At 37.0% G+C, this 12,556-nt stretch overlaps 1 protein-coding gene across 1 annotated transcript; it reads right to left on the bottom strand.

Annotated features, from left to right (window-relative positions):
- Positions 1-882: 882 nt before the first annotated feature.
- atp1b4 (ATPase Na+/K+ transporting subunit beta 4) lies at positions 883-11,828 on the bottom strand. The gene is made up of 8 exons (XM_056472505.1): positions 11,361-11,828; positions 9,696-9,918; positions 7,974-8,102; positions 5,462-5,575; positions 4,942-5,141; positions 2,374-2,430; positions 2,158-2,250; positions 883-2,078 (listed from the first exon to the last, which is right to left on the bottom strand). Exons 1-8 carry the CDS (start codon positions 11,424-11,426, stop codon positions 1,917-1,919), a joined length of 1,044 nt encoding a protein of 347 aa, XP_056328480.1. The 5' UTR covers positions 11,427-11,828; the 3' UTR covers positions 883-1,916.
- Positions 11,829-12,556: the final 728 nt, after the last annotated feature.

Below are 12,556 nucleotides of genomic sequence, written 5' to 3'. Positions count from 1 at the left end.
TTTTTAGCATGCAAATGAGACAGGATACAGGTTAATATCCACTGCTGTATGGATATCTATTATGTTAATATACAAAATAAACCTGATTTAACGTCCACAAACCGGGATTGAAGCATCTTTTATAATTGTACTGACATGCGACTGTGGTGATAAAGACAGTAAAATCGCTGTAATTCATTACACACATGCCCTGCTTTAAAAAACGTTTTAAACTTGTAAAATTTATTCTTGATCACATTTGATGATGACTGATGATCACAGAGAGCTGAACTTATCTTTTAATCCTGTCACATCTTGTTGATATGATTATACACGTTACTACAAAGACATGTTAATATGCGGCTGTCAATCAATTCAGTGGGGGAAAACCGCACTCCTACGTTACGTTGTGGTGGGCCTCAAAATGGGAGGGATTTAGATCCTATTTTTAACGTCACGAATTTTAAAAAGAGAGACTTGTGTTAATATCACCCCAATATGACTGTGGACACACTATACCTACACAGAGTTCTGTCCATACAGCTTACAAGAGATGATTTTCATCATAAGTGCCCTTTAAAGAACTCAGTAAAAGCCCAATTAAGGTGGTTTGGGGGATTTTATATTTATTTATTTATCCAACAAGCGCCTGTTATGAAGCCACATGGCAGAGTGAAAGCAAATGTTTATCAGCCCCTCTTTCTGCAGCAAGTAAAATATATTCAAAACAATATTTCCGAACAAAAGACTTTATCATTTGTTTAGTCATTTTGGTCACTAATTAAGTTTCCAGCAGAAAGAGCCTTTGTGGAATGGAAAGGTGTGAATCATCAAAGGTGTGCACATTTCATATCTTATTTATCACATTTAAAGAGGAAAACTGAGCAGAAATGTTTGATTCCGTTAATTTTCATCCGTCTTTATTGTTTATGCTAGAACATGAGTGCGTTTAAAAACATGAGCTGGCAAATCTTTGTCAGCCAGTGGATATTTCATTGTATTTACCGAATAACAAAGACGTGCAGTTACCGATTTCCATCTCACTATTATACTTTGTAACCGTTCGTACCATGTCAATATATTCAAATACAATTAATAAATAATACTGTTGAAATCCTTCTTACAGGCAACTGAACAGATATTTTCACTCAAAGATGAATTACGTGAAGTTTGCCATTTAGTTTTTAAGAAATGCTGATTGCATAATTGACAAAAACAAGACAAAACAAGAAAATCAACTCGATGAAATGGGATTTGCTGTGGATTTCAGTAAAATGCCTTTCCTCTGGAATCAAAATTTAGTTGTATATCCAAAAATAATAAAGAAAATTTAGTCCAAAAATAAAATGTACAATCAATTATTAATCCTAAACCACATTTGATTGTTATTCCATTAAATGAGCAAGCAAAAAAAAAAAAAAAAAAAAGATCACAAGTCATTTTTCGGCCTGAGGGGGAATTTTCCTTAACAGGGAAAAATCATTAAAAATAGTTTTAACGTGTGTTATATACACATCTGACTTACCAAAAGAACTGATCAATTAATAAATGTTAATGTCTACAATCTACACAGATCTAGAGAATTGTTTAGCCTAAGTCACACTGTAGGCTGTACGTTTTTGTGTGATTATGCCTCATCTATAGATGGGTTCTACATATTTGGATATCTTTGTTTGTTTGTTTTATCCTATAATGAAATTCAGACAGGTGTCAGTTCAGTTCTAGTGTCTGGGTACTGAATGTTACTAAATGTGATGTATGGATCTCAGTTTTTGCATACTGGGAAATTCCTTGTTTTCTCTGACACAAATAGCACAGTGGTAGCTGGAGGCATAATCAGAGGGCTAATGGGTAAAGACAGCACCCAGTGTGCTATTTCATTTATTATAACATACTTTGAGAGTTTTAAAATCAATTTCTCTAGGCCTACTGCGATCCTATGCGCCCACTTCTAAAGTGAAAGACACACTACCCAGAAAACGGTCGGTCTGTGAATCGTTGATGATGCCCTTGCCGTTTAGCTTGCATTGAATGTGCAGTGGGGTGTCGTGTTGGACGTTAAGAAATTGCACCGCCACCAGTGGAGAGGAGTAGTTTACCTGTTTGAATCGGAAAAACAAAGTTAACATACTGTTGAATTAAGAGACATTCTGATAATTGTGAAATAGGATCACTTACATGTCTCAGTTTCCCGTAGTAAGGGTAGTACCGCAAGTCGAAGTTAGGATTTGGAAAGAATTTGACTTCTCCGAGAACTTCAGTTGACCCTTTCTGGAAAAAAGCATTGGAGAAGATCCAAAATTGTTATGGAAATGGACTGAATGGTGAATTGTTATATTGTGTTGTTATTTTATCACTTGTTATGAACCAATAGTGTTGGTCATTAATTGTTACCTTTAATCCACATGTAACATTTACTGGAGTGCCTTGACCAGGCAGATACCCGAGAATCTGTCACAACAGAAAACGTCACACGTTCAGTAGTCACCATAAGTCATATTGATCATCTACATTAGCTACATCAGGGGTACTCAACCCTACACTGATCTACACTGTAAAACCCAAAAAGTAACTCAAACCGTTTGAGGAAAATGATTGCTGCAAACCATTTGAGTTAAAAAACTAATCTATATGAGTACTGTAAACTTACTCCATTTAAGTTGAAGTAATGAGGTATTTAATTAACTCGTTACCTTCAACACTGAGTTCAAAACTCTTTTCAAATGAGTAGAATTAACTTTCAGTCAATTTTGAGTGAACTACACTCATTTCACTTGATAAAGTTGACTGTTGGGTTTTACAGTGTACCTTTCTGCAGATTTCAGTTGCAACCCATATCAAACACACCTGCCTATTATCATCAAGTGCTGTTCAGGTCCTAATTAATTGGTTCAGGTGTGTTTAATCAGGGGGAGAGCTGAATTAAGCAGGAAGGTAGATCTCCAGGAACAGGGTTGAGCATCCCTGATCTACATTAATATTAGTGTTGTTGTATTGGCTTTGTATTTCAGGTATTCTTGCTTTGTAGTGGTGTTAACGCTTTCAACTGGGCAGGCTAATAGTTTCACAAAGTTTTACTGATTTACAAATGTAAAAATTAATAATATTGATGTTGCGTTCACATTGTTAAATGTCTCCATACTTTGAGTATTAAAAACTACAAAAGTAAGTGTTTACACTGAGCAAACTTTGTTGTGCTTTAGAAAAGTGCTGAAGTATTTATTTAGTACGTAAAACTGTAGTGTAGTTGTAGTCTAAATGGAAAACCAGGTTGTAAACCAGTGTTCTCAAACTCAATTCCTGATGGGCCACAGCTCTGCAAATCTTAGCTCCAGTCACTTCCAAATCACACCTGCTTAATAGTCTCTAGTAGTCTTAAACACCTTGATTAGTTGGATTAACTGTTTGATTAGGGTTGGAGCAAACCTATGCAGAGCTGAGGCTCTCCAGGAATTGAGTTTGACAATTAATTGACAATATGTTGACATTTCAACTTAATACCCAGGCTGTCTGTCAAAAAGTTCAACAAAGACTGTTTTTTTCTGAGGAATCTTGAATTGTTTCATGTTTGTACCTCTATGATGACACTATTTTATAAACAATTTATTGAATCTGTTTTATATTTCTGCATTGTAGCTTGGTACGGTAATCTGAGTGTGTCAAATAAGAACAGGTTGAGTAGCCTGGTGGAGGTGGCAGGCAAGATCATGGGTTTTAACCAAACTGGTTCAATTATGTTAATTTACCATAATTGTGTTTTAAAGAGAGCTCAGGGTACCCTATTCACCCCGGATCACCCATTGCACTGTACAGCTGCTGACATCAGGAACGTCGTTTTAGAGTTCCTATTTGCAGGACAAATAGAACTAGAAATTCTTTCATAATGGTGGCCATTAGGTCATTAAATGAGTGTAGGGGGGGAGGGAGATGCACCTACAAAATTATGTATTGTATGTTGTGTGGTAATATTTTGTTAATGTGTACATGGAACTTCGCCTGTGTTACGGCACCTTGCAGCAATTTTAGTTTCCCTAAACGGGATAATAAAGTTAAATCTGAGTTTGAGACCCTTGATGTAAACTACTCAAACTTTACTGCTGTTACACCTTAATATATTACTTTTATTAACTAAAAGTGGGCCAATTAGTATTGAAATAGTACACTAAAATACAAAATTTCCCTATATTTATAAACTTAAATAATATAAATATATATGTATGTATACTATTATTTTAGGTGTATTAGTATAGTTTGCTGGGTGGCACGGTGGCGCATTTGTTAGCACCGTTGCCTCACAACAAGAATGTTGCTGGTTGAGACCGGCTGTGCCAGTTGGCGTTTCTGTGTGGAATTTGCATGTTTCACCTGTGTTGGTGTGGGTTTCCCCCACAGTCCAAGGACATGCACTATAGGTGAATTGATATAATAATATCAACAAAATTAGCCATAGTGTATGTGTGTGAATGTGAGTGTGTATGGGTGTTTCTCAGTACTGGGTTGCAGCTGGAAGGGCATCCGCTGTGAAAAACATATGCTGGATAAGTTGGCGGATCATTCCGCTGTGGCGACCCCGGATGAATAACTAAGGAAATTAATGAATAAGTATAGTTTTTAGAGCATGAATGAGTATAGTTTGCCTTTTTTTTTGCCTAATCATTTCGTTAGTGAACATCCATCATCAAGTTTAGTGCTTTCCTCTTGCCAACATGTTCCTTATATATTTTGATTGTTTGATTAAACTTATAATGTCGTTAAAAGTAATTATTGTCTCTCCGGACATCACTTTTGACCACTAATCTACAACTTAATTAGCCTCTGAGAATGACCTGATTACATAATAAATGAAGTCACTGCTTATATCATCCACAAGATGGCACTAGAGTCTGAAAACATTATTGACTCCATTTCAGTGGGCTTTTGTTCTGTAAACAAATAAAGTTCCACACTCTGTCAGAATCCCACCCGATTCATTTTGACGAGGATGCAGGGTCTTCCCTTGGAGTAACCGAAATCTTTGTCTTGCAGGCCAGAGCAGGCTCCCAGCGAGGACCTGTTAAACTGACATGCCTTGCGCTCGGCACTCTCCTCCAAGTCTTCTTGCATGAAATACGCATTTCCTTTGCATGCAATGTTCCGCCTGCCCTGCAATCCATCGTCATAGGCTGGCCATGGCGGGAAATTGCAATAAAAGAGATGGAAGAGAGAGAAGAAAGAGAGAGAGACCATAAATTAACCAAACAATGGCTGTTGCCCAAGACTGGCCCCTACAACTTACAGGCCAGCACAAAAAGTGGGGCCCTGGCAGCAGTGAGCAGTAACACTGAGCGCACAAAAGGGTTTCCCTCCTTGTCAGTATTTCTATAGACAGCGGGACTTGTTCAACAGTGTGCTGGAGCCATTTGAATCTCGGCCCGCTCAACAGAAAATGCATCTTCCCTATTAAACAGAGTCAAAGCAAACTACCTAAACTTGCAGGACTTACGTTTCAGATGGGCTTCCAGTGTTTTCGCATACCTCCTCCATGAGCTTCGGTCAGAGGCATTAAAAGCAATGTCAAACCCATGAGCTGTGTCTACGTGAGGGAACATTGTCATACCTGCCAGAAAAAAAGATACACATACACAGTATAATATGCAGCAAAATAATTATATGACTATCAATGAAAATACAGTAGAAGTTGAAGAAATATTAGCCCCCCTGTTTATTTTTCCCCCAATTTCTGTTTAACGGAGAGAAGATTAGAAACTCATTTCTAATAACTGATTTATATTATCTTTGCCATGATGACAGTAAATAATATTTGACTATATATATTTTAAGACACTTCTATACAGCTTAAAGTGGCATTTAAAGGCTTAACTAGGTTAATTAACTAGGCAGGTTAGGGTAATTAGGCAAGTTATTGTATAACGATGGTTTGTTCTGTAGACTATTGGAAAAAAATATATAGCTAATAATAATCTTGACCATAAAATGGGCTTTAAACAATTCAAAACTGCTTTTATTCTAGCCGAAATAAAACAAATAAAACTTTTTCCAGAAGAAAAAATATTATCAGACATACTGTGAAAATGTCCTTGTTTTGTTAAGCATCATTTGGGAAATATTTAAATAAGAAAAACAACTTCAAAAGGGGGGCTAATAATTCTGACTCCAACTGTATATCAAATATAGAAATATATATATATCAAAAATAAATAAATTCTGGAATGAAAATGTAGCTGTAGAAAATAAAAACACAATTAGAACAAAATGAAACTTTAAATTATTAAACTCATTTAAAATTGGAATTTTGTTTATGTTTATGTATTTATATAATCATTTAATAAGCAGTATTTTAGGAATCAAGCACTAAAAGCTCAATCAGATTATGATTTAATGAATCAGTTTGCAAACACCTAAATCAGATATTTAAACATTTAGAGTAATCCAGTGTATTTTGCCTTTTCAAGTTGTTTTTTAAGTTTGGAGGACTGTCATTATTATCAACATAGGATCTGATCAGCATAAACGTTCATCATATGGAAATCATGCTCACCTAATTGTTTTGAGGAATTATTAGCTTTTGAATATATTTAGCAATGCTCATTTTGTTCAAAACTTTTATGTTTTATTTTAATTAATAAATTAATAAATAATTGAATTATTTTATTTTCAGCACAATGATGGTAAAATGTTTAAAAGGATAATTATCCAGAATTAAATTTTACGCATCCTCAAGTGGTGCCAACCCTTTTTTTCTGTTGAGCACAAAAGTGTTGTAAAGAATGTAGCCACTGACTTCCATGGTATTAATAACAAATACTATGAAAGTCAATATTTACCAGTTTCCAACATTTTTCAAAATAATTTTGGCGTTCAACTGAAGAAACTCAAAGTATTTTGTGACAAGTGAAGTGTGAGTAAATGATAACAGAATTTTCAGTTTTCTTTTTAAGTCAACTATCATTTTAAGAATGACAGCAGTATGTCTAGAGGTAGTTGTTTAGAATTAAATACACAACATGATATTTATAAAGAATGTATGTACCAAATATTAAAGGATATACAGGGTTAAATCTAGATAATAAAAAAAATTCACAGACGTCTAGGCCTAGGGCCATAAGTTGTGCATGTACAGAGTTTCCTTTTAATTGTCCTCTGCTAACCTTGTCTAACAGGAGCTCCAAATTTATTTGCTAATGACAGTAATGCTTTTCAAAACACAACAATGTGATAAAAGCAATAAGCAATATCACATGAGTAGCAGTGCGATGTGGCTGTATATCAGCACTGGTGGGAGGTGTGCGTTGGCGTGCAACTACATTCTCACCTAAAAAAGCCTCAAAAGTACATTATGTTGTCCAACAGCTGCAATATTTGTCAAACTGTAGTGAGTTTATTCATCTGCTGTCACTCACTCACTCACATTTGGGCAACACAGAAGGGTGCGGAGGCTTGAGTTCTAAACTGCTATCAGCCAATCAGATTCAAGAACCAGACAGAACTGTTGTATAAAAGTGATTATATAAAACTGTTGTATACAAGTGATTGCCTAGTTACAGCCATTTTCACATATTTCATGTTAAAGTGACCTGAATCTGAATTGGATGTCTTCCTGTTGGTCATTCCCATAATATAAGATACTTAGTTTTTAGATTTCAATAATCAAATTAGGCGTTATGTGTGACTTTGTACTTTTTAATCACTATAGCACCACCATCAGGCAATCGCAGTGAGCCTTGTTGATGCTGTAGATGACGATTTACATTTGGTCTACCCAGTCACGTTTGGTGCACAATGGTGACCTTTAGAGTTGCTTACAATTATAATAGGGTTTTAGCACTATGCACTTGAACTGCTTTATTATTATTATTATTGTAAAATATTCATATTTATAATCCATCCATTCTCCAAACAGATTATTCTCTGTATGCTTGTAAGATGTTAATAATATACATTTAAATACATTTTTTAATGTAAGCATTCACAATGTAAAATGCTGATTTTCCAACCTGGTGGCATCACTCTGTCATTGTAGGTGGGAGCGTATGGACTTATTGACCACATCAGACAGCACATACAACCAGCAAACATGGCTGCCAGGAAAATGTATAATGCTGCATAGAAGAGAAGAATAAGGCCTGAAAAAAAGAAACAAAAATAAATTAATGAAGATACATTTAATTGTGTTAGAATAACTGATTCACATATGAAAGGATTATTAAAATATAAAGTGAATGTGCATTACACCAAAATCAGGTTAACTCATTTTCCCACATACGTGTAAGCAGCTTTCAAATAACAGTAAAGCTTTTCAATTGTTATTAATCATTCTTCATCATGGAAGTGCTCAAACTAAGCGAGTCAATGAAACCTACAAAATCAAAAATTATAATAATATCCGAAAGAGGGCTTTCATAATGATGTAATGATTTCTTTCATAGTGATGTAAATTCATAGTGATGCTTTCATAGTGATATTAAAAATAACTGATTTAGTATTTTAAAATTACAAAGAAATAGAAAGACCTCAGTGAACAATCAATACCAATAAAGAAATCTACTTTTTTCTTCTTCCTTTTTTAAGAGTGTACTATATGAGTCCTGACGGACCTTTAATTTTCATTTAGCAGTCTATTAATCGCTGACCGAATGGGACATGTCATCAAACCCAGCGGCTTTTGCTGTGCAGACAATTTCCAAGCAACTAGCTGCAGCCCGTCTTGTGTCCCCCAGCCACAAAGGCCTTTCTGTTTGAGCTTGGTGAAAATTCTCCCAGCTGTCCTTTCACTCAGGAACACAGAGAACCTCCGGTTGCCATCACAGTGACGGTTTTTCGCAGCCATACAGAGCCACGGCCAGCTCCAAGGAGCCCAATCACCCCATTCTGGCATTGTGAGGCCTCAGCACTCTCCTTTCATGGGACACGCATCACAGCGCTCCACTAGCCCCTCCTCTCTACAGAAGACTATGGCTGTTTATTTAATCCACCTCAAGCACATTCCCTATCATATCATGCCCATGTAAAGCACTGCATCCACACTCAATACAAGGGCACTAGCGCAATGAAATTTCCCTTCACAGTCCCAGGACGCTTTCATATTGCTGTTTAGAGTACTCATCCCAATGGGATTAGCTGCGTTGCTTAGCAACGGGACATTTAGCAGCGGCGATTGGCTGTTCTGTCATCATCGCTCTGCTCCAGGAAATGCTCGCTGCCAAAAAAGTTCTGATGTTAAGTTGCACTGTAGATCTGAGAGCGTGTTGGAGGGGATCTGGAGGTCAAGGGGGCTTTGGGAAAGAGGGCAGAGGAAAGCACGGTAGGGGTAAATGGAATGTGATCCCGGGCCAGCAAAGGGACTGTGACATTCGCTCTCCCACTGAGGACCATTCCCCAGGCAGTCTGTTTTTGTCAAGATGTCTCTAAGCTATCTGTGCACCTATGTAAACACTACGCTTGGACACACACACACATGCGCGCTCGGTGACAGCATGTACGCTTTGTCTGAGTGAGCAGAAGCACAGTTCGTCCCCTCATTCCCACTAAAAATGGAACTTAATGAGCAAAAACAATAAGCAATGGTCTCACTTGCCTTTGCTTCGATGGCGAGACTGAACTAATCGCTAATTAAAGACTTGGTTTACAGTCCAAGAACAATTTGGATGCACTCTCTCAACCACAGACAAATGCCCTTTGTTGTGTAATTTCAGAAGTAATTTTGTCAAGTTACTCACTCCAGCTCTTCCCCGAGCGGCCCATGAACTCCTTAGTCTCTGCGTTCCACAGGTACGTCTTTAGGTCGTCTATTTTCTCATGCAGCGTCCTCTTGGGCTTTGGCTTGGGCTTCCATTTCTCAAAGTTAAGGTCGTCCTGCTCCAGAGGCTGATGTTCTACCAGTCCTTCCTGTTCCACTTCCATGGCCTCGGCGAGTTCGTGTTTATGAAGCGATCCTGCGCGCTAAACACAACACAATATGATCCACAATAGTGTTAGTAGTTTTAAAAAACGCCCATGCGACGAGCATTAAAGACTCACTTTAGGGTAGATCTAGTGTCGGATGCTCTTTAAAAAGGTCAGGAGACATGCGACTGTCTTCAAAACAGTAAAAAGCAAATGTAGGGTCACGTCGAGTGTGAATGAAAGAAGTTTCACAATCCCATTGATCTGTAAGAGCCAGAAGAGGACCCACACACTCGCTGACCCATGTTGGGAGATCTAACCTCTCACAGCTGCACAAGATCTGCAGGGTCACTCTTCAGCCAGATGTTACACACTCGTTCTCGATTCAAGACATACTTTTAAAAACTGTAAAACTGCTCACGGTGAGCTTCAGTGTGTTAATGCATTTGGTATCATTAATTAGCAATGAAAAACAACATTTAGAGATTCGTTATGACTTCTACAGGGGTATACAGAAACTTTTTAAAGTTGTAAATGGGTTGCTACCGAACATAAAACACAATTTTACTCCAAAAACTGACTAAATTGGGTTATATCATTTTTAAAAGCTTGGTCAGGTGGAAACAGCTACTTCTGGCAAGGAATTTCAATCTTTTAAACACATTGGATCCACAAATATGCTCATCTTTTAAACTATCAATTAAACATTTGGAAACATTAAAACTTTTAGGTAAACTCCTAGAGGTGTTTGACTAAAATGCAATGAAAATTATTGTAAAAAAATATTTACACTTAAAATCTAGTGTGGATGTGAATATATTTTGAAATTGTAATGTAATTTATTCATGTGATTCAGGTCCAATTTTCATGACTATTATCTCCATAATGCCACATGATCTATCAGAAATCATTCTAAAATGCTGATTTGGTGCTCAAAATATATATCATTATCAGTGCTGAAAACAGCTGTGCTGCTTCTGGAAGTTGTGATAGTAGCATTCAAAACTATCACTGAGTTTTTAATAAGATATTCATGACATTAAGAAAGATTTTATTTGATTTCGGGAAGGAATCCTGGAAAAAAAACAGTAGTTTCCACAAAAATTAAGCAGTTTATAATAGGAGAAGTAATTAATAATTGTAAACCAAAGTTATCTGATCATACAGAGCATGAATGTAAGGGTCACGTGACACTGAAAACTAATGCCGAAAATCTAGATTTTAATTAAAGGAACGTAGTATATTTTACAATATATTCCCAATACAAACATTTATCTTTAAATTGAAATAATATTTCACTATTTTATCGTTTTCCCATTGTATTTATGATTAGTAAGTAGGCCTTAATATAAAGTACCAATAAAAGTTTTCAAAACTTTTCCTGACACTGCAGGCTATAGGTTACAGAGCGCTAAAATTCAACATTTAATCGTCATTACAATTCTCTCATTAAGTAACCACATATTGTGCTCTGGTACATTATGGTCATGGTCACTTGCCAGTTTTGAAACTTTGTCCTCCAGGAGCAGGTCCTCCGCCCCTCCCGCGGTAGAGTCGCGCTCCATGATCTCTCGCTCGCTGAAGAATAAAGGTACTTGTTAAGCCAATCACATATACGAGCGGTCCGACGAATTTACTGCGAGATTTCAGCCCACGAATAAAGTCTGCAAACGTCCAGGAAAGTCAACACTGTGTGAAATAATCGTTCAGACTTTTTCTAAAAATAAAAAATAAATCACAAAACAATATTTCGATGTCTTCTGTAAAAAAATGATGTAAAAATCAAAACCTTAATGCTCAAATTCCCCCCCCAAAAATAATGTCTTGATGGTTGCGCCTTCGGATTCACTTCACGTTGAACGAACACGTTATTTCTAGTCAGGAATGGTTGGTGAATTTTATTAAGTTCTCCCCCTTACAGCGGATGTCGGGTGCGGAGGAGCTTCTCGCTAGGAGTCGAGCATCATAGTGAATGAAGTTGAGCTGAAGAGGGAAAATGGGGGTGGGATACAAAGTGGAGTTTTTTTGGCAGCAGCTTCCTTTGGTGTTGTGAGGAATTCAGCACACGCACACCGCATAGTCTCATTGTCTGCAGAAACAAGCTCTATGCAAAGACCCACAGCTTTATAAGTTTTACTTCTGATCTGCATTTGCTGTTGTCAATCACCAACTACTCACTCCATCAGCAGCCATATAAGAGCTGTAAGGTTTTAAGTAGCCTTTACAGAAGACTTCACTAAACAATCCCCATTGACTCGCTGAGCTGATAAACTGGAGAGCATTCGCGCGCATTACATAATTAAGGCCTATGTTGAAGAGACTAAAGCAAAATTAGTGAAATTGGGGCAAGTTTGGCCTGTGCTGGAGTCAGAAGCGTAATAACTTCAGAAAGTTATCAAGCGCAATATTTGTACACAGATCACGTTGTGCTCCGTGAACCCGCTGATTTTTTTAAACCTGAAAAGAACTCGCGTCATGGAAAATTCGGTCTTGTCTGGTTCTTTCTGCTTTCTTTGGTGGAGAGCAGGTCATTCAAAGAAAGACCACCAAGGACTGAAACGAGCAAATGCAATCATTTATTTTGTAACAAAAACTAGACTGGGAAAGATCAGTACATTTTAATGTCGCGTTTTATTTTCCTTCATTCTGTAGCCTACACAGTATGATTGTGTGTCTTGGTCTGTGTAACGATCGA

The sequence above is a fragment of the Danio aesculapii genome, chromosome 14 (genome assembly GCF_903798145.1).
Source record: "Danio aesculapii chromosome 14, fDanAes4.1, whole genome shotgun sequence".
NCBI classification, from domain to species: domain Eukaryota; kingdom Metazoa; phylum Chordata; class Actinopteri; order Cypriniformes; family Danionidae; genus Danio; species Danio aesculapii.
This window is presented reverse-complemented; position numbering and strand designations above follow the sequence as displayed.

Coding starts and splice junctions, on each gene's coding strand:
- atp1b4 (XM_056472505.1), bottom strand. CDS start 11,426: ATGGAGCGCGACTCTACCGCGGGAGGGGCGGAGGACCTGCTCCTGGAG. Junction 8,103..9,695: donor CCGCTCGGGGAAGAGCTGGA/GTGAGTAACTTG, acceptor TCTTTTTTTCAG/GCCTTATTCTTCTCTTCTAT. Junction 5,576..7,973: donor TGACAGAGTGATGCCACCAG/GTTGGAAAATCA, acceptor TTTTTCTGGCAG/GTATGACAATGTTCCCTCAC.